Raw genomic sequence first — 21,348 nt, 5'->3', positions numbered from 1 at the left:
TTGCCCCAGGGCGTCCGGGATGGTGTTGTCACCTTGGGAGGCGTGAAGAGTAGGCAGGGGGGCCGATTCCGGCCTGGGGCGGGGAGGAGGGAGGAGGCCGGACTGCAGCCTGGTGTCTTTTCCAGTCCAACCGCAGCGGGCCTAAAAGGGCAGACAGATAGGAGCCCTTCCCGCCCCTGGCCCCAGAGAGGGAGGGGTTTCCTGACAGGAAATTGTCCTCCTCTAACCCCCCCTCCTCAGATCCCAGCTCTCAGCAGTCCTGACCGAAGTAGCCTCGGCCAGGACAGCGGCCAGGACAGAGGGACAGGGGCACTGGCCGCAGAGGTAAGCGTGCAGGGGAGGGGGCAGGCTTGGCTTCCCTGCACCCCACCTCCCCAAACCAGGGCCTTCGAGGAAAGAGGCAGCGACCTGGAGCCAGGAGAGCCTGGGGGCACAGAGAGAAGCTAGGGTCTGACCTGAGAGGTGGCAGGGAGAAGGCAGGAGCAGGACGAGGGGCACAGGGGAGCCTCTGGGGACCCGGTGTGCTCTAGCACCACCGAGGGAGGAGATCGAAGTCTGAGCCCTCACCTTTGGGTCTGGTGCCTTCTGAGTTCGAGTCGGAAGACGGAGGCTCGGGAGGGCTGCGGGCTTTGCCCCCCGCTCCCCAGAGACAGGGTCTCGGAGCTGGCAGGTGGGCCAAGGGGATTGGGATGAGCTGGAGCAGGAGACAGAGTGGGGCTGGGGGTGAAGATGTGGCTCAGCTTGAAACAGGCCAAGCGGGTGACAAGATTGTTTTCGGACAGGCCTGGATTGGGGTGGGGTTGGCTGGGGTCAGGCTCGGACACCTAAGTTGTGAGGGCGAGTCTCCAACACAGCCCCCGGGGGCCGGTGGGGGTGGCATCTGCGCAGGGGTCGGCCGCTGTGAGGGTTTGGTGCTTTGGGGAAAGGCTGGCAGCGAGGAAGAGGAGGAGGGGCCGGGAGGGGGAAGTTTTGGTGGCAAGACATCCTGCAGAGTGGGGGGCTGGGGGCTTGAGGGATGCCTAGGAAGTGAGTCAGGGGCACTGGGCACTGGGAGGTGAGCAGGTGGCTGCAAAGGGCAGGATGTCAGAGCTTGGGCCCCGGAAAGCCATTGGGGTCAGTCTGGGAAAAACTCCGCAGCCGGGGCTGAGGGTGTCGGCAATGACTTGAGGTGCTACATCCAGTTAGAGGGGGATGTAGGAGCCCGGGGCGGGGGGAGATCAACTCTGGTTTGAGCAATGTTGACTTGCACTGGGGGGATACTGGGACTTCCCTATGGGTGGGGGGGAGGTGGTCACAGCTACGGGGGGGATGTTGGGGCCAGTTCTGGGGGACGATGGAGCCATTGTGGAGATGAAAGTCAATTTGGAAGATGAAAGAGAAATCACTGTGTGCGGGGCGGGGGGGGGATCAATTGCCCCCAGTTAAGAGAGTGCCAGGCAAGGGTTGTCATGGCGACCGCCTGGGGGGGCAGATAAGAGAACATGGAGGGAGGCAGGGATCCAGCTTCTGGGATCTGGAAGCTTGAAAATAACAGCTGAGTTCTGGAGACTGAAGTCAGGGAGGGAAAAGGGGGGCCTCCCACCCCAAGAGGAGGTGGTCTGGCCCACGGCCTGACCCACTCAAGGCCCGTTGAGCACCAGTCTCCCCCAAGCCCCCCCGTCCAGCCCCCACAGCCGCCCGTCCCACTTAAAAACCACCTACGCGTCGGGCGGCGGGGGACGGGGTGGACACATCTGTCACGCGTCGCTGGAGGACGGGGACACGTCCTGAGAAACGCGTCCTTGGGCCATTTCGTCCTGGGGCCGCCACAACCCCAGCCGGAGCCGCGAGGCCGGATGGAGGGGCCGGGGCCCTCTCTGGACCCCGTGGGGACCGACGTCATTCAGTGGCACGTGCCGGTGTTGTCGTCGCTGTGCTGTGGAAACGGAGGTGGCATTTAAAGCGGATCCACTAGAGCCAGAGAGACAGGCGGGGACAGCCGGGGAATAAATAGCAGCTGCAGGTACGACGAGCTCGCCCTTCAGAGAGAGCTGGAAGGCGTGAGGCGCGCCTGTTTCTGATTCGGGTCTGGCAGGCAAGTCTGAGTCTGTCTGGGCGGACACACCCCGAAGCCAGGGAGAGCTCGCGGCGAGCAGGCCAGGCGGCAGGTGGCTTCCGGGTGCTCGGGCGCCCCAGTGCCCTCGGCCTGCGGCTCCAGCCTTGCGCGGCCTGCTCCCTACCGACCTCTCCGGCTCAGCTCATCACCCCTTCGCCTCCCAGTCCAGCAGGGAAGTCCGGGCCTCCTTCTTTTGTTTCCCGTTGAGCGCCCATTCCCCAAGTGTCTGCCCTACGTGCCGGGGACACTGTGGTTCCCAGTGTGACCAGGATAACCTCAACTCTGCCCTCTTGGAACTCACCATCCAGTGGGGCGACACAGACCCATCCCCAGAGAGTGACAACCCAGAGTGGGCAGGGCTGGGTAGGGAAACCGTGAGGAAGAACCTGACCCAGCTTGGGCTTCAGGGAGGGCTTCCTGGAAGAGGGGGCATTAGGGCTGGGCCCACTGGGCATGAATGAGGGGAGCATCTCAGAGAACAGCCTTCCATGTAGAAGGGGCCACAGAAGTTGAACCCAGAAGAGCCTATATGAGGAGGAGAACAGGATGGTTCTCTGACGGAAACAGCAGGTGGGCCAGGGGAGAGGCCTGGATTTGGTGCCCAGGACTAGGGAGTCATGGAAGTTTAGGAGAAGGGGTAGGGGGGGCAGGTTTGTGCTGAAAAGGTCCTCAAAGGTAGGCTAGAGAGGCCAAGGCCAGAGGCAGGAGACAGGGGAGCAGGCTGCCCAGGGAAGCAGGAGGGGGCTTGGACAGCGGCCGGGACTGTGGAGGGGAGGAGGCAGGGACTCAGGAGCCAGAACTGGCAGGACTCCAGCAGGCCCCGCGAGGGCAGGGACTGGGCCTGCCTTGGCCCATGCTGGGTCACTAAGGCCTGAGCAGGGCAGGGTCCATCCTCTATCACTCCCCTGCCCCCCGCAAGCGCCGACCTCCCAGGGTCTGTGATTCTGGACAGAGAAACCGGGATGGTTTTTGCTGAAGAAGTGGATGGGGCAAGGTAGCAGCTGGAGGGGCGATGAGGCAGGGGCCTGGCTGTAACCCGCTGTCCGCGTAGACGCGGGGCCTACGTCCGCGTCTCTGCCCTTCGCTGGTTCTGCCGCCTCGGGAGGGTCCCCTCTCCGCTCCAGCCTGTTTCCCCAGGGCTGGATGAGCCGGGGGTGGGTCCTGGCTGTGCCCCTGCACCACGGTGGCATCCTCGGCTCACCCCTTTGCCCTTCTGAGCCTCAGTTTCTTCACCCAAGTGGGCCTAACAGTGGTCACCTCAGAAGACTGTGGGGTTCCCGGGGTCTGTGAGTGCTCAGACCCACTGCCATGGGCACCACCGCCGTCGGCAACGCCCTCGACGGCCCTTCATTTTCTCCCCCAGGCCCCGCCGTCAGAATGCCCATCCTCAAGAGTCTAGGGGTGGCAGACGCTAAGGTGCCCCGGGCGGGCACCCTGCCCCTGAGGTCTTCTCGGAACCCGTTCGAGGAAGCTCCGGGGCTGGAGGAAGAAGAGACCGGGGAGCTGGGGACCCTGCCCAACGGGACCAGCTGCCGCCGCCGCGCCACCCTGGAGAAGCTGGCGGGCCTGGCCCCCTTCCGGCTGGGCTGGTCCCCCGGCCGGCGGGCGGGCAGCCCTGGGGACGGGCCGCCCCGCTCTTTCCTGGGCCGCGTGCTGGCCCCCGGGATCCGCAGGTGCTCCGCGGATTTTGGCCTCCTGGCCAGGCTGCAGGGGGCCAGAGCCCAGGGCGAGGAGGAGGCGGCCGGGGACGCGGCCGGGAGACTGGCCTTCCTGAAACTGGGGCGCGGCTCCAAGCCCCGCCGCGCGTCCCTGGCCGAGAGGGTGGTGCCCGCGGGCGAGGCGGCCCCCGAGCCCCCGCCCAAGCTCCCAGAGCCCCCAAAGGTGAAGGAGCCGCTGTCAGGTGAGTGGGGGGCTGTGGCACGGGGCCCCTTTGCGTGTTCCCACCCCAGGCTTCACCCTACCCCCAACCCCCGCCGCCCCTGGGCCCCACCACCGGGGGGGGGGGCAGCCTCCGTCTCCCCATCTCTGTGGACAAGGCCAGACCTTGCCAGCGACTCACCCATCAGCCTCGGCCCTCACCACACCTGCCCCGCCCCCTCTCTACCTGCCATCTTCAAGCTCACCCCCATAGCCCATGTCCAAGGACACGCAAACCCCCCATTCGGATCCATTTTCTTCAGTCACCTCCTAGTCCCACTTTCAACCCTTTCTCCCTCCCTACCCGCCAGTTCAGCCTCCATCCTCTCCCCCTTCCCAGCACACACATTCAACCTACCGCCCCTCCTCACCTCCAGACTGTACCCCATGCCCATCCTGACCCCAACTTCCCACCCAACCTCCTCCTTCATCCCCGATTCCTTCTCCTCTTCCATCCCAGTCTGCACCGCAACCTAACCCCATCCTGATCCTAAATGCCGGGGTCCCACCCGCCACCTGCAGCTTCATCCCAGGCTCAACTCACGTCCAAACCTCACCTCCAATCTCAGGCCCACGCCCGAGCTCTTCCTTCATCGCCCAATGACACCCACCCCCCAAATCTACCATGTTACTCGGGGCTGCCACAACCAAGCCCCACAGACGGGGTGGCTTGGAGGCCAGCAGCTCATTCTCGCACAGTTCTGGAAGCCAGAATTTGGAGACCGAGGATTGGGGTGCCACGCGCCCTGAGAAACCTGCAGGGGCCCCTTCCTCACCTCCTCCCGCTTCTGGCGCTGTGCCTGCAACCCCTGTGGCGGCTGCGTCCATCACGCCTGTGCTCCGCGTCCCAGGGCCTTCTGGGGCTTCGGTCACCCCCCCTCGGTGACCAACTTCCCCTTTGAATAAGGACGCCGCTCACCTTGGATTAGACCCAGGCTGTACCCTCATGTGATCTTGATCACCTCTGCAAAGACACCCCCAAAGAAGGCCCCACCCGAGGCCCTGGGGTTAGCATTTCACATACCTTTTCATGGGTAGGGGGCACACATTCAACTCAGCACACCCCATCTGCACACGGCCCCAGGACTGCCTCTGCCCCCTCCCCACCGCTATTCCAACCCCATCAGCAAGAGCCACCTTGAGACCCATCCACGGGTTTAGCCCCAACCCGTCCCCAGCTCTAAACGCCACCTTGACCCCCATGGCATTGCCCGACACCATGACAACCGCCAACCCGTGTCCTCTTCCCCCAAGACGTGCCCTCCTCCTCGCCCTGTGCAGCTTCTCCCCTGCCCCCCTTCAGCCTCACCCCTAACACCCAGCCCATCTGCATCCTCATTCTGTTCTACTCTCCGTTCCTCTCTAGACCCCCAGTTTCAAACCCCTCACAAACCCACCCCTCCTTCATTCTTTTTTTTTTTTTTAAGATTTATTTATTTATTTATACAAGCACTGGGGACAGTCAGAAGCGCGGGAGGGTGAGAGGATTCACCAGAGCCAGAATGGGGGACAGAACAGGCAGACTGACGAAGTACACTGCTGAGGGGAGCAGCGGGCGGCAGGAGAGTTCTGCGCGCCATGTGGGACCCTCGCCAGTGGCAGGGGATCGAACCGGTGCTGCAGAGGCTGCGGGCAGCTTCGCAGCCCAGCGCTCAACCGCTGCGCCACGGGGGAGGCCCCCCTCCTTCATTCTTAACCCCATCTCCACCCTATCCGCACCCCCATCTTCAGTCCAACAGCAGCACAGTCCAGACTTCATCTTCAAGCTCATACCCTTTCCTCACCCTCAGCTGTCACCCAAACCCGTCTCCACCCACACTCCCCCCCAGGGAGCCCCCAGATGTCCTTCTCAATCCTTTCCCGCTCCCCTCTACAGAGCTCACCCCCAAACTTACCCCAATCCTAAACTCCCTCATCCCGACTCCTGCCTTCATCCCCTTCCACCTCCAGCCCCATCTCTGAAGCTTTATCTTCATCCCCAACCCTGTCCCAGACGGCCCCCCATAGCTGGACCCCACCCCACCCTGTCTTCATCTTCTCCACCCGCCCTGCCTGCTCCCAGCCTCCCAGGTCCTCCGCCGCCTCCTCGTCCTGCGATGCCCTCCGCTTCCTGGCAGAGGCTATTTCAGCCCCTGCTCCCCGGGGACTGGGAGGCACTGCAGGGAGGTGAGGAGGGGGTGACTGGAGCCCCCGCCTTCTGGAAACGGATGGGCAGAAATAGCGCAGGCCAGGAAATAGTTTCTCTGCCAGGGAGGAAGTGGAGGGGGGTGGAGGTGTCGGGGTAACCCTGGGCCGTGGGACCCTCCCTCTGGCTTCCCTCGCAGTCTCCTGGGGCGGGGGAAGGTCTGAACTCAGAGTGCCCAGTCACCCCCCAACTGTGCCCACCCCCCAAGGACCCCCATCTCTGTCTTGACATATCCCCTCCTCACCTCCAAGCCCCCACCCTGCCAGGGTCCCCGGCTCCCCCAGCCCTCTGCCCCCTGACCTGGCAGGGATGGTCCTTCCCTCAGTCACCCCTGCTTTCTCTGACCCCCGTTGCACTTTTCCTACCCTAACCCCCTAACCCGCTCCTTGACACCCTCTCCCCGGCCGCGCACCCTGACCCTCTCCCTCAAGCGCCACCTCCCCTTCTCGCCACACTCCCGCCACCTTCCCGCCCAAGCCCCTCCTCCCCCCTTAATCTCTCCAGCCCCCCCAGGTCCCGGCGGGCCCCCTGCTCCTCTGCTCCCCCAGCCCCTTCTCTCCCAGCCCGGCACCTCTCCCCTGCTCCCTAACCAAGCCCCAGTCTCCTCTCCTCCCGCGGCCCTCGCCGGCCTCCTGCCCCCCCAGTCTGCCCCCTCTCGGCGGTGCCTTCTCCCGAAGCGCCCCCACTTCTCTCCGCACCACCACCTTCTCCCCTGACTCCTCCCCCCCCCCCCCGGCTCTGCGCCCCCCTGATCTCGCGCTTTGCCCCCCCAGTGCTGGAGATCCTGAGCCTGATCCAGCAGCGCGAGCTGGCGCGCGCCGACGAGCACATCCTGGAGCTGGAGGCCGAGGAGCTGGCGGCGTCGGGGGGCGCGCCCGGGCCTCCCAAGGCCGAGGGCGCGGGCGGGGGCCGCCGGGCGCGGGACGTGGCGCTGCTGTACGAGGCCCTGCAGCGCGAGCTGTGGGCGCTGGTGCGCGAGACGCTGGCGGGCCCCGGGCCGGGCGCGGGCGCCGGGGCGGGCGCCGTGGCGCAGCTGGGCCAGGTGCTGGTGCAGGAGGAGGCGGCCGACGGGCGCCGGGGCCCGGGGCGGCCCGCAGGCTGCGCGCTCGCTGGGCCGAGGCGGTGGCGCGCGCGGCGCGGGAGCGCCTGGAGGCGGCGGCCCCGGGCGCGCCCGGGGGTCTGGCGGGGCAGCTGGAGGCGCTGCGGGCGCGGCTGCTGGAGGACATGGGCGTGGTGCGCGGCCGCCTCGCGCCCGCCTACCCCACCAGCCTGGGCGCCTTCGGCGTCTACCTGCGCGGCTACCACGGCGCGCTGGCCGAGTGGCTGGGGGTCGCCGCCCGCCGGAGGCTGCCGCTGGCCGACCGCTATGCGCTGCTGCACTGGCACAACCAGGTGTACCCCAGGTGAGCGGGGCCCCGCGGAGAGCGCACGCCTAGGGAGGGCTGTCCCCGGGGCACACAGAGCCACCGCCCCCAGCCCTGGCCTCTTCAGACCACCTGGGCACAGACCCCCTTTCACCCCAGCACCGCAGCACCCATGATCGAAATTTCCTCCAGTTCTGAGCGCTGGTGGCATCTGCCATCCTAGAGTGCGGGGTGGCCCACCCTTCTGCTGTTCGCTTAGCTCTGTGGCCGCTGCCAGCCCCAGGCCTTAGCTTCCAGCGCTGGGAGTTAATTGCAAGGTCAAGTTATAGGAAAAGGGGGGGTCAGTGATGCTAAGAGTCTGGGGTTGTAGGTCAGCAGCAGTGAGATTCAAGAGGGGACCGCTCTGCTGGTCCCAGGTTCTTAGCACCACCGAACTTTCCAGACCTAGAAGCTCTGTATGGCGGACTCTCCTAGAAACCCAGCACCGCGACCCCGCCAGTCCACACCGGTGGGAGAGCAAAGCCCCAGCCTCGGTGCTCCCCACTCTTCCCACGCTGGGCCCTCACTCAGCAACCCGATCCCTCCAGACCTAAAAGCCCAGCGCAGCCCACGCGTCAGGCCTCACACCACAGGGTCACTCAGGCCTGGGATCCACGCCGCGGAGTCCGAGAGCTTTAGAACTGTCAGCAGTTACGCTCTCGGACCCCTACCTATGCCCACCCCGCCGAGTACCTAAGTCTCGTCGACCCTTCCAGACCTAGAACCAGTTACCAACACTGGTCCTTCCAGTTCTAGACTCTCAGCCCCACCCACTGGGGGGACCCTCTCTGCTCCGAGACCCCCAGAGGCCCCTCTGCTCCGAGACCCTTAGCCTCGTGGGTCGGTGCTAGTCTCCGCCTCCCGGCCCCCTGCGCCTAGGGCCTGGGCGCACCCACTGTCCCGTCTTGAATCTCCCTGCTGCTGACCTGCAACCCCAGACTCTTAGCATCATTGACCCCCCTTTTTCTATAACTTGACCTTGGCAACCCCTAGACCCCTTCCCTGGCGCTGTCTCCAGGGCATCACACTACTGACTCCTGCCAGCCTCGAGCTTTAGAATCAACGGCGCGTTCACCCCCAGAACCGCAGCGCCTACGAGCCTTTGAGGCCTAGACCTTAGCTTCCTCCCCTCCGGGGTCCCCAGGCCCCCGGCACTCGACTCAGAACAGGGCGCTGTCGGTCCCTCAACTTATATCTTCTTAGCACCCAGAGCCACAGCACCCTGGGCACCCTCAGTCCTAGCCTCACAGCTCTCCAGCCATCGCATCCTGAACATCCCATCCTCGGGGGCGGGGGCGTGTGGCGGTGCACCCCAACGGGGCCCTGGCCCCCAACCCACTCCGTGGAGGAGGGAGCTGGCCGCACCCAAAAGCTGGAGCGTGAAGGGCTTCCACAAACAAAGTCAGGAGGCTGTCACGAGCAAGAGCCTCCACCCGGCTCACGCCGGGGATACGTGTTCGTGGCGTTCCCGCCATGCGCGAGACACGGAGGCCGTCGGGGAGTCTGGAAGACTTCCCGGAATGATGAGAAATGAGTCGAGTCTGCTTTGCAGGGAGATGATGCTCGGGCTGTGCAGTAAATGCGTGGGGGTAGGGGGGTGGGGGCGCCATGGTGTTGCCCAGCCGCAGAGCAAAGGGGGGAGGCCAGGCGAGAGGGCAGGGACCAGGGGGCGGCGGTGGAAGGGCAGGTGGGCGCGTGCGTCTGTCCAGAGAGGCCACTCACGGGGGAGACCTCGCGTGCCAGGTCATCAGGGCTGGGCTTGACCCTTCCGTGTCTTGCTGGGACACCATCCATCAGGGAGCTGACTCAGAGCGCTGGAGCCAGGGGAGCAGCTATTCCAGAGACTTCCTTTGAGGGATGAGCAAAGCTGGCCCCGAGAGGAAGGGAGTGGCTCGGGGTCACACACTTGGCAGGTGTGGGAGCGGGGGAGGGTTTGAAGGCCCGGCCCTGTCTCTCACCGGCCTCCCTATCTCTTACCCCCCACGACCAGAGAGGTCCTAGGGCTGGTGGATATGGTCGCCCTGGAGAATGGGGAGCTGGGGCCCCTTCTGTCCCCCGGCACCTTGCGCAGCTTGGAGGATGAATGCGTCACGGATGTTAAGGTACCAGGACTTGGCGGTGACCATTCGGGGACTGGGAGGCTGGGTGGGAGGGGTCACACCGGTTTGGGGGGGCTCTCCCCTCCCCCTTTTGCTATTTCCAGCTCCCTTTCCCCTTTTGGATTTCTGAGTTCTGTCCAAAAGACAAAGAAATGCAAGTCTCTGCAGATCACTTTTCCCTTGAGTTCTTTGGCCGCATCTCAAGAGACGCAGAGATGCAGCAGAGGCTCAATGCACTCGAACACTCCCACCCACAGAGCAGGAGAGTCCGTCACAAAGCTCACAGACCGAAAGACTCACATGGAGACATCACCAGGGGGCCATCCCGGTGGCCCAGCGGTTGAGCGCTGGGCTGCGAAGCTGACCGCAGCCTCTACAGCGCCGGTTCTATCCCTAGCCAGTTCGATCCCCGGCCGGCCAGCGAGGGTCCCACATGGCGTGCAGACCTCTCCTGCCGCACCCGCTGCTCCCCTCAGCAGTGTATTTCGTCAGTCTGCCTGTTCTGTCCCCCATTCTGGCTCTGGTGAATCCTCTCACCCTCCCACGCTTCTGACTGTCCCCAGTGCTTGTATAAATAAATCTTTAAAAAAAAAAAAAAAGAGAGAGACATCACCAGGGCGTCAGGCACTCACGCCAAGCAGCTGCCCAGCTGCAAACCCCGGCTGCCCCGGGGTAGCCTCTTCATGTTCAGTCCTGCCTCAAAAATCAGAGTCCGTGCACCTTGAGAGCCCAGAACCCTAGCAGCAAACTTGTCTGGATTCGCAGACTCTCTGAAGGCAACTGTGGACCAAAGACTCAGAGATGTGCAACCCTCGAATCCCAGATCCGCGGAATACTTGAATCCCAGAATCTGCGAATCTTGAACTACTGGGTGGTCAGAAAAGTCGTGATGTATTTTTTTCTGTTTTTCAAGCAAAACTGCATCATGTTCCGACAACCTAATAATTGTTTCGCAGATTCTGAGAGCAGAGTGTTGCGATCATCCAGTAAAGAGAGACCAGACCCTGAAATAGACGCTCTGGCTGTGAGATGCAGGAAGCTAAAGCCGCAGCCTCAGTGTAAAACTCCAAGCGCGGACTTTGGAAAGGAAGGGGCTGGGGAGGCTTCTTGGTCCAGCCTCCCTCTCTAGCAAGACTCAGGCTAGGGGGATGGATCAGGGCTTAAGAAAGCAAGAGAGAGGCACCCCAGCAGCCCCCCACTCCTACATCTCCCCCACCTCCTCTTTCCAGGCCCAGACTCGGGCAGCACTGCTCCAGGTGCTGCAGGAGGACGAAGAACTCTGGGGGAGCACGGAGGCCAGGCCCAGCAGCCTGGCACAGGATGTGTGTGAGGTAGGGGCAGAGAGGAGGAAGGGGGTCCACTGGACAGGGTGGGGAAGTGGGACCTCACCCCTCTTCACTCCTTCTCATCCCTGGATCATGAAGCTCCTGGAAGAGCACACAGAGCGAGCACCCCGCATCAGCCAGGAGTTTGGGGAGCGGATGGCCTACTGCTGCCTGGGGGGGCTGGCAGAGTTCCTGCAGAGGTATGGAGGCTGGGGCAGGGAGCATGTCTGGGGGGGCAGACAGCAGGATCCAGCAGAGGCGAGATGACAGCCAATTGGATATGGAGGGACAGGGGTGCTTAAGTGGGGTTCACAGGCTTTGCTGGGTGGTGCCCCATCTGTCACGCCCCCCTCCCCTCTCCTCCCTCCAGCTTCCAGCAGCGCGTCGAGCGATTCCACGAGAACCCAGCAGTCCGGGAGCTGCTACCCGACGTCTATATCAGCAGGACTATCTCCCTGGTCAATTGCGGGCCCCCCCTGAGGTAAGAGCCCCTCAGTGTGTGAGGGAGAAGGCCAATTCTGGGTGACAAGCCAATGGGGGTGCTTGGGCCCTGGATGGAAACTGCAGGCCTAGCCCAGAGAGGCACGGACAGGCACTAAACCTGGGGGCCCTAGGAGAACCCCAGCATCACACAGGAAAACGACAGAGTCTTCATTGCCCTGGTGCCTTTGAGTCAGAGCAGCCAGACCCAAACATTCCAAGAATGACAGATTGCTTTTTTTTTTGCCTTTTCATCTTACTTTCCTTTTCTATTAACTTGCTTTGGATTGCATTTTTTAACTGGGTGATGTACTCACATGGTTTAACATGCAAGATACGACAGGGCAGGCCCCGCACCTCTCCCCCAACTTCCAGGCCCTCAGTCATTGCTCCTCTCTCCCGGCTCTTTGCAGCAGCAGCTAATCCATTCAAATGCATGCAAATCTGTATATACGCGTCACACAGATGTATGTATAGAGGCGCATGTGCTGCTCAGATGCGTAGTCCACATATATAACTATTGTTATGGGCAGAGATATGATTGTTTCCTTTTAATTGTAAAGTATTTTTTAAAAGATTTATTTACTTATGCATATAAGAGCTAGGGTGCAGGCCAGAAGTGCAGGGGGTGAGAGGAGTCACCAGAGACAGAGTGGGGAACAGAACAGGCAGACTGACGAAATACACTGCTGAGGGGAGCAGCGGGCGAGTCAGGAGAGGTCTGCTGCGCCATGTGGGTAGCTCCCTGGCTGGGATCAAATTTGTGCCACAGCCGTGATAGCACTGAGACATAACCCCTAGGCCAGCAGGGAGGCCCTTCCTTCCTTTTCATTTTAAAAGCAAATGGGAGGCCAGCGAACACTCTGCTCTTGCCCCTGTAACATCTCAGGGATCTTTCTGTTGACCATCAAGGGGTCCTGCCTTCCGTTTCCGGATCTGAACTGTATTCCGCTGTGGGATGGAGCTTGGTTTGTCTTATCTGCCCCCAGGGCCAGAGAGCTGCCTGCCCCGCCCTGTTAGCCCCACAGTGTGGGACTCAGAGACACACTCCCAGGGGGAGCCTGAGGTTTGGGTAGAAAGTACCCAGCTGCCTATGATCAGGCTGTTCCTTCAGCGAGGGAGGGCTGTTCATCAGCTGTCGCCAGGACAAGGAGCAGGCTCCAATTTGGGGAGCCTAGATGTTCAGGATCAGACTTTCAGAATGGCAGCCACCCCACCCTCACCCAATCAACACCAAAGAGGGCCTCCTCGGTGGCACAAGGGGTAAGTCTCAGCACTCAGCCACTGCAGCATGAGTTTGATCCCCGGCCAGGGAGCTGACCCACATGGCACAGCAGACCTCTCCTGTCTCCCGCTGCTCCTCTCAGCAGTGTATTTCGGTAGATCTGCCTGTTCTGCTCCCCGCTCTGTCTCTGGTGAATCCTCTCACCCCCTGCATATCTGGCCTGCACCCCAACTCTTGTATGCATAAATAAATCTTTAAACAAAAAAAAAAAACAAACACCAGAGAGACCCCTTCCTCCCCACACACCCCACGCCCCAGACATCCCCTGACAATTCTCAGCCTCCAGACCCTCGCCCAGTTCCCCATCTGCACTATCACCCCCATGCTCACAAACTTGGATCCATCTATGGGGAGGGGAGTCCAGGCACGGAGCTGAGATACTGGGCGTCCTTGACTTTTGCTCCCACTGATGTCCACAGGGCTCTGGCCGAGCGCCTGGCCCGGGTGGGGCCCTCTGAAAGTGAGCCCGCCCGGGAAGCAGCAGCCAGCGCGCTGGACCGAGTGACCCGGCTCTGCCACCGCGTCCTGGCCGACCTGCTGTTCCAGGAGCTACAGGTGCGTGCGGCAGGGAGCTGGGGTGAGCCCCGCCAGGAGAGGGGAGCCTGCCCCCGATCCCACAATTCCTTTCAACCCAGTGCTCGGGAAGCAGGCAGAGGTGGGGGTGATGGCCCCCACCACGTCTGGGTTGTCTGGGGGTGGGTGGCGGGATGAAGGAAGGAAGAGGTGGGAAGTTACAGTCAAGGGGGGCATCAGAAGGAGGGGCCTAACACTGGGTGGAGGCCTCCCCACTGAGGTCCCCCAATTCCCTGCCCAGCTTGTCCTAGACTCTGGAGCCGCCATTCACCGACGACTGCCCAGAGGGGACTGTGGGGGTGGGGGGCGGGAGCGCGGGGCATGAGGCAGAGACGCGTGTCTGCCCTGGTTGTCACACAGCCCAGTCCATGTTGGGCTCCCCAGGATGGATCTGCCCTTCCTTCTGACGCCCTCTCCTCCCACTTGCTCCTGCCCTCGTTACTCCACCTTCGCGCCTCCACCTCAGGACCTTTGCACTTGCTGCGCTCACTGCTGGGACCACTCTTCCCGCCAATAGGCCTCTCTCACCTCTTCTGCATCTAGACTCAGATGTCACCTCCCCAGCGGGACCCTCCCTGACTGCTTATTCAATGTGGAAGTGCTGAGACCCCTTCCCTGCCCTGCTGTCTCCTTTAAAAGAAAATGTGTCTCCTCTCTGGAATGTTAGCTCCTCAAAGGCAGGAATTTGTTGGAATGTTTCTAAAACCACTTTTTATTATGGAAAATTTCAAACGCACTAAGAAGGAGGCAGAGTGACAGGATGACCCCCGGGCGGACCAGCTCCAGCCAGTACCCAGCCCTGGCCAGTCTACGCATCTTCCCCCCACTTCCCCTGCCCACTGGATTCTTCTAGAACAGAGTCCTGACATCCTATCCTCATCCATCAACACTTCAGGCCGCATCTCCGAAAGATAAGGAATCCATTTCAAACACACAGAACCTCGCTGCATTGTCATACACGACACAGGGAACCATAATGCCTCAGTGTCATCAAATAATCAGCTCAGGAATCACAGCCCCCCCCCAACACCTCCCCCACCACGTGCTTTTAATTATTAGCGAGACCTGGGCGTGATTTGTCTCCTTCGGCGCTATGTCCCTGAGCATTCCCCGATGTGTCCCCAGTGATCCACCTGGGCTGGGCCAGCGGAAGGGCTCAGAATGTTTGTTGAATGACTAAAAGGACAAATACGTGAATCAAAGCGAGTGGGTGGGGGCACAGCCTGGGGGCGCGAGGAGAACAGTTTCTGCTCCGAGCCCCGGCTGCCTGCAGAGGGATCTTGGGCACGGTGCTTGCCTTCTCAGAGTCTCTGTTTGCTCACCTGGGCAGTGGGCACAAGTACCCCAGCTTCTCAGGTGGCTGCGAGTAGGCAATGCGATTGCAGCCCTAAGGCACTTAGCTGGGGACAGATGGCAAAGCAACAGCAACCTGGCCTGAGGCCCACGCTGCGCTAAGAGCCTGAGCTCATTTAATTTGCACTTTTTCAACAAAAGCCCCCATTTTAGAGGTTCAGAAAAGCAGGTGTCTGTGGGAATAAGAGAGCAGGAAGGGGGTGCATCCAAGTGGGATAGGCACCAGCTTCAGACTCCCATGGATGGCAACCCCGTCTGTCCCCAGACACCTCACGCCCCCACCGCAGCAGCCTCAGCCTGCATCTGAGGGACTAACCCGCTGCCCAGCCTGCCTCCGGGATGTCGTCCAGGGGCCTCCCTCCCTGCCCCCAAGGGGCCACTCGCTTGGTTCTGTGAATTGACTACTTGGATTCTCTGATCCCCCTCCTCACCCCTTTTCATTCTCTTCTTTACCCCTTTTTTCTCCTTCTAGCTCCACCCCCCCATCTCTGCCTCACCCATTTCAGTAAAGCACAAGCCTGACCTCCTCTCTCTCTTGCTCAAAACCTGCCATGGCTCCCCAGCACCCTGAGTAAAAAGTTGGGGCACCTCGCACAGCCCAGCAGGCCCTTCATGTTCTGCCCACCCACCCCCATCAACCCCATCTCTCCACCGCAATCACCGCTGTGGAGCCAAGCAGTTCCCCAGGACGCCGCCTCCCTTAGAAGGGCCCGAGATTGGTTTAATGCTCTGCAGTCACTGTGTCAAAGCTCCTAATATTTTTTGCACAAAGCTGCCAGACTTTCATTTTGTGTGAGGCAGGCTAATTATACAGATCACCTTGTCAGCCATCCTGACCTCTCTGGCTCTGACTGGCAAGCTCACCTGAAACTGGCACCTTTTTCACATTAGTTCTTCCCGCTTCTGGTTCAGCGCCTCAGCTCTGGTGCCCTCTCCTCCAGGAAGACCTCCATGACTATGCTCACTCAGGCTTCCTAAACCATTCCTGCCCACTCTGGGTGGTCCCTGCCTGGGGAGCCATCTGTTTCCCTGTCTAGACCGTGAGCCCCAGGAAAAGAGAGCAGGCTATGCCCCCAGCACCCCACGGCCCTGGCTCCACAAGGTTTTGGTAACATACATGGACTTGGTAAGTGAAGAAACAGGGTGGAAGGGAGAGAGCTGAGGTCTTTTGCCCATTCTGTCCCACCCAGCCACACTTCAACAAGCTGATGCGCAGGAAGTGGCTGAACAGCACAGAGGCTTTGGACGGCATCGTGGGCACGCTGGGCGCGCAGGCCCTGGCACTGCGGAGGATGCAAGATGAGCCTTATCAGGTGCGCAGGGGGAAGGTTTTTGGGGGGCCGGAGAACAGGGGCAGGGGGAGATGGGCCTACATAGGAGGCGCTGCTGCTGCTGCGTGCCCGGCAGCAAGCCCTGGGTTACTCAGGTGTTGGGCGGGGTGCAGACTGCTTTGGGACCTACGGGATATGGGGCGCCGAAGCATGGGGTGACGCCTGGGAGGGGGCACCCTTTGAGGGTGGGCGGGGGTGTCTGCATACTGATGAAGGGACAGAGGGGGGTGCTATCAGGTAGGACAGCGTTGCCCCTGGGGACTCTGGGGGCAGCTGGCGGGGAGGGGGCTTCACCGGTGGCTCATGCCCCTCGCGTCTCCGGTCCCCAGGCGCTGGTGGCCGAGCTGCACCGGCGCGCGCTGGTGGAGTATGTGCGGCCGCTGCTCCGCGGACGCCTGCGCTGCCGCTCGGCCCGGACCCGCAGCCGCATGGCCGGGAGGCTCCAGGAGGACGCGGCGCAGCTGCAGAGGCTGTTCCGGCGGCTGGTTAGTGCGGGCCCGGGGCGGGGGTCCCCGAAACCACGGGAAACCTAGGCCGGCGAGAATGCCCAGACTCCGCAGGCGCCGGCGGGGGTGTGAAATGCGACCCTCTTGCAAGTTTCAGCCGAGGGCAACATTCGGATCCCCGCCCTCTGCGCGCAGAGCTCGGCGTTGGCACCAGCGCTCGGAGCTCGCCTCGGGGCGCCCTCCTGAGCTGCGGAACGAGAATGTGGATGCGTATCCACTATTGTGGGGTTGGTTCAGTTAATCCCCCTGCGCATACCTGGCACCCTCCGGGGCGCCGAGACAACGCGCTCTGCAGCAGCTGGTACCCTGGGCGCAGAGAGAAGCCGGTGCCCGGCGCAGCCGGAGTGTAGACTCTCAGCGCTCCCAGCCCAGGATCGCCAAATCGCATCCGCACCCTGCAGGCCTGGACGCGCACTCAAACGCTATTCCAGGAGTTTCCAGCTTGGAGTCCTTGGAATGTTTTTGCTTTTTGTTTTTGTTTGCGCACGCGGGAGGGTCAGTGGGGGGCGGCGGCGTGGGGATAGCTCCAGATTCAGCGCAGTTGTCACAAAACAAGAGAGAGCGCTGGTCTCCCGCATCCAGCTTTCCCCGGTGGTGACATTTGGCAAACCTGGGCTAGGCGTTGAGGCGGCGTCCGGGAGCCCCAAATCACCTGCAGCACTGACAGAGGCGGATATAGTAGATTTTTCTTCCAATGTCCCAAGGTCCCGGACAACGGCCGGCCACAGTCAGTCCTCGGCTTTACTTCACGGTGGAGGAAACTGAGGCCAGGAGGGCAGGGCCTGGGGGGCGGTGGTTCAGGGAGGAGGCCGCGGGGCGGGAGTGTGAGCCAGCACCTCTGCCTGCAGGAGTCCCAGGCCACTTGGCTGGACGCCTTGGTGCCCCATTTGGCGGAAGTCCTGCAGCTAGAAGACACGCCCAGCATCCAGGTGGAGGTGGGGGTGCTGGTGCGGGACTACCCAGACATCAGGTGAGAGCCTCCCCCACGCCGCCCGGCCCCTCCCTGCTCGGGGCGGCCAGCCCGAGCTCTCCCGGGGGCCCTGGCATCCGTCCTCGCGTTTCCTGCCCTTGGGCGAGGGCGGGAGGCGGCGAGCGTGTCTGACGGCCGTTTCCTGCTGGAAGCAGGGCATTATTAATACAGTTTCCCTCCTTCTGCCGCCGCCGCAGCCGCCACCAGGGCTCTCAAACAAACAGGCAGTCACAGGAAGCCCAGCGCAGGGGGGCTCGGGCGCCCGGCGGCAGGAAGGGCCGGCCCAGCAGGGGGAGTCGCGGGGAGGAGGGACGGGGGACAGCCGGGCACATGGGCGCACACGCACTGGGACGCGGCCAGGCGCTGTTTCCACCCTGGTGGGCCACTTCCTGTCTGAATGTCCCTCTCTGGGCCTCGGGTGCCTCATCTGCGCCAGGGGGAGAGCAGGGCTCTTTCCAGAGTTCTGGGGGTGTCACCACCACCATCATCACCACCGCCCATGGTGACAGTCAGCACCTTAGCCTGCAGGAGTCCCAGGCCACTTGGCTGGACGCCTTGGTGCCCCCAGTTCTTGCTTATTGTGCCCTGATGTCAGACCTAAGAAAGCATCTTGCACATCCACCCGATAAACCCGACTGACAATAGACGCTGTTCTAGAACACCGTGCAAGTGGAGGGTAGTGCTGTTCAAGTGCTGGGCATCATGGGTGGCAGGCAGGGAGGCAGGAGCTTTCCCCAAATGGCACAGCTAGCAAGTGGCAAAGCCAGGGCTTAGACAGTGACGGGCGGACGCTGCCCATCTCGCCACATTGTGAACGTCAGCGGCGGAGGGGCTGCTGCGGCGCTTTCCAGGCAGACGGACATTGGACATTAGGTGGCCAGAGGGACAACCCCATGCCAGCGCGGAGAGAGGCACCACTGGGGTTTAGGCTCCAGGGTGGAGGGCGAAGATTCTGGAGCTGATTCAGGATGGATGCTTCTGGTTCGAGGCTGTGAGGCTCATGTCCTTGACAAGGTGCACAGAGCCGCGGGACTCCATGACTGGGGTTCCTGGACTTGAATATGAACTTGGCTGTGAAGCTCAGTGTGAGAGCGGTCAGCTGGGCTGGGAGGAGCTGTTTCAAAGCCAATTTGGGGGTTCTTGAACCACATTTTGGATGCAAGTGAGGATCCCAACCCAGAGGTGTAGGAAAATAAAGAGGCTAAACTGGGGTGAAGGTGGAAGTGAAGGTCGTGGAGCTCTGTTTGAAAGGACGGCTCTGGATGGATGTTGGGCTCGGGATCTTGAGTTGAAATAGGGTGCTCCACATTCTGGAGCTGAGTTTTGGACGAGTGATCTGGAGCAGAGGGGGGAGCAAACGAGAAGAGTCCATTGTGCCGGATTCAGGGGTGAGGGCTTCAGACTAGAGTTGGTTTTGAGCATGAAGGTTCCGATTGGAGTGAGGGTCTCCCAGGGGGGGTTTCATACTGGAGTATAGTTTTAATTGATGGGTTGGGAGTGACTTGGGGGATGAAGGTTCTAGAAGGGCATCTGGTTGAGTGCTCTTGAGCTATGGGCGAGGCCTCTGGCACTGCAGTGGTGGGGAAGTTCCCAGTCTGGCCTGGGGGTGAGGTGAGAGTTTGGGTGGCAATGTGGGTGAAGACCTGGCGCTCGGTGTGAGTGATGATGGTGGTGGTGTTGGAAATAAAAGTGAAGCTAAAGGGACTGGTTCACTGGCATCCAGAGCTCAGTTAAACAGGCACGCTGGCACTGAGGTGGAAATTTAGGATCTATCTGGGTTAAGCTGGGGGTGAAGGTGGACAGTCAGGACCTGAATCCAGGGTGAAAAAAAAGATTCTGTGCTGGGTTTGGAGGTGAGGATTCTGGAATGGATCCTGAGTAGGAAGATTTGGAAATGGCCGGAAGTAAAATTCTAGAAGGGGACTGACATGAGGGAGGGGCTGGGGGGCTGGTGAGACATCTGTGGGGGCCTAGTGTAGGGAGAAATCTGGTGAGAGGGAAGGATTTGGGGGTTGCTGAGGAAAGGAGAGATACCTAGGGGACTGAGGGAGATCTAGGGGGCTGGGGAATAGGGGGCACATGGTGTAAAGGTGATATCTCGGGGGGCTGGGGGGGCTGGGGGAGGAGGGGTTTGAGGAGACATCTAGAAGGGAGCCGAGGGACTCCAGAGATCAGGCAGGTTTAGGCCAGGCAGGCCGGGGTGGCATGCGCAGCTCTCCCTTCCTCCCCAGGCGCAAGCACGTGGCAGCCCTCCTGGACATCCGCGGCCTGCGCAACACGGCAGCTCGCCACGAGATCCTGGCTGTGGCCAGAGACCTGGAACTGTCTGAGGGGGGTGCCCTGTCACCCCCTCGGGACAGGGCCTTCTTCACGGACATCCCCGTGCCCCGCCCACCTTTCTGCCTGGGTCTCCCCCTCTTCCTGGGCCGCCTGCCCCTCTCCCGGCTGGCCAGGCCCGGGTTGGCCTGTCTGCCCCGGCTTCGGCCTCGGCCTCCATCGAGGCCCCGAGCACAACGCTGACACTGTCCCCCGTCCTCTGCCTCAGTGCCCCCCCATCTTTGCTGCTGACAAACTGTCCTCCTGTACAGCCCCCACTCCCGGCTCCCTGCCCGGGGCCACAGAGCCCTAGGATGGGGCGATCCTTAGGGGTCTCCCTACTTAGCCTCCAATCCCTGTGCGGAAGAAAAACAGGCCAGAGGGAGCAAGGACTTTCCCAAGGCCACGAAGCACGTTCCCAGCCCTCCTCCCCAGCCCAGCCTGTGGTGAGCTGCGTTCTGGAAGGCTCTACAGAAATATCCCAGCGCCCCCCCCCCCCGCCCTTTCCCCTCACCTCAAGGTCTGGCCTAAATCCAATGTATTAAGGAATGTACGATACTTAGAATAAAGAGGTTTCTATTTAACACAAGGAAGGGCTGAGTCCCCAGTGTGTGGGGGGAGGAAGGACCGGGGGCAGGGCCCAGGGCCAAGGGCTTCTCACACGCCCAAGGCCGGGCCAGGGTCCAGCTCTCGGGCAGCACCGGAGAGGCTGAGGGCGGCTCGCAGGCCCAGTGACCAGGCCGCCCCGTGGACACCAAGCCCCGACACGCCGCGCCTCTGCAACGGCCCTCGGCCGCTCTGAGCCCGGGCCCCTCGATCTGTCAGTGCCAAGCGCCTGTCCTCAGCTCTGGGCCTGGCACCTCCGCCTTGGCACGCGTGCCCCATCCATCCTTGGCCGGGAAGCCGTGTCAGGAGAGGAAGGAGGTTGGGGGCAGGGCGGGCAGCATCCAGGACGCCCTCCTGGGTTGACTCAGGAAAATCTCAGGGTGGGAAAAATTCCAGCCTCTCACCCCCAGCCCCGCTGCCGGATCCTGGTCCCCACCGAGACCTTGAGGTCATCTCCCTGCTGACCCCTGCCCCTCCGGCCCGGCTGGGCAGTCTATGATGGATGCTTCCTGGCATGTTTTTTTGTTTTTTTTCCTCCTGAGAAATCGGAAGGAGGAGGCAGCCAGGGGTCAGCGTTGGGGCTGGGGTTGGAACCTCACGCACGTTTGAACTCAGGCCTCTTGGAGCCCCAGGGCTGTGTGACCCCCTAGCCGGAAGTCCTTCTCTGGGCGGTGGTTTCTGTCCCTTTCTGGGGAATTGCTTGACCTTTCTGAGCCCAGGACCAGGTGAGAAGCCCAGGGGATGCCTCCTCACTCCAAGTGTCCTGAAAGGACACTTCCCATGTCACAGACATACCAGAGAGGCGCTGAGGCGACGGCAGATTGCATTCTGCCCACACTTAATTAAAGATGCATTCATCTGAGTTTGGCAGGGCTCTTGCCAGATGCTGGCATCCTGCTTCAAA

General features: G+C 61.9%; 1 protein-coding gene across 1 annotated transcript; it reads left to right on the top strand.

The window, feature by feature from the left end:
- The first annotated feature begins 2,643 nt into the window (after positions 1 to 2,643).
- EXOC3L2 (exocyst complex component 3 like 2) lies at positions 2,644 to 20,412 on the top strand. Its single transcript, XM_054697244.1, is given in 13 exon segments — positions 2,644 to 2,665; positions 3,459 to 3,995; positions 6,971 to 7,282; positions 7,285 to 7,600; positions 9,591 to 9,702; positions 10,929 to 11,030; positions 11,124 to 11,224; positions 11,395 to 11,505; positions 13,209 to 13,344; positions 15,906 to 16,028; positions 16,376 to 16,531; positions 17,401 to 17,522; positions 19,754 to 20,412. Coding segments are annotated over 12 exon segments (2,403 nt in total). The 5' UTR covers positions 2,644 to 2,665; positions 3,459 to 3,472; the 3' UTR covers positions 20,043 to 20,412.
- Positions 20,413 to 21,348: the final 936 nt, after the last annotated feature.

The sequence above is a fragment of the Talpa occidentalis genome, unplaced genomic scaffold (assembly GCF_014898055.3).
Source record: "Talpa occidentalis isolate TD23 unplaced genomic scaffold, MPIMG_talOcc4v2.1 talOcc4.17, whole genome shotgun sequence".
NCBI lineage: Eukaryota > Metazoa > Chordata > Mammalia > Eulipotyphla > Talpidae > Talpa > Talpa occidentalis.
Note: the sequence above shows the minus strand (reverse complement) of the source record. Positions and strands in the feature narration are given on the sequence as shown.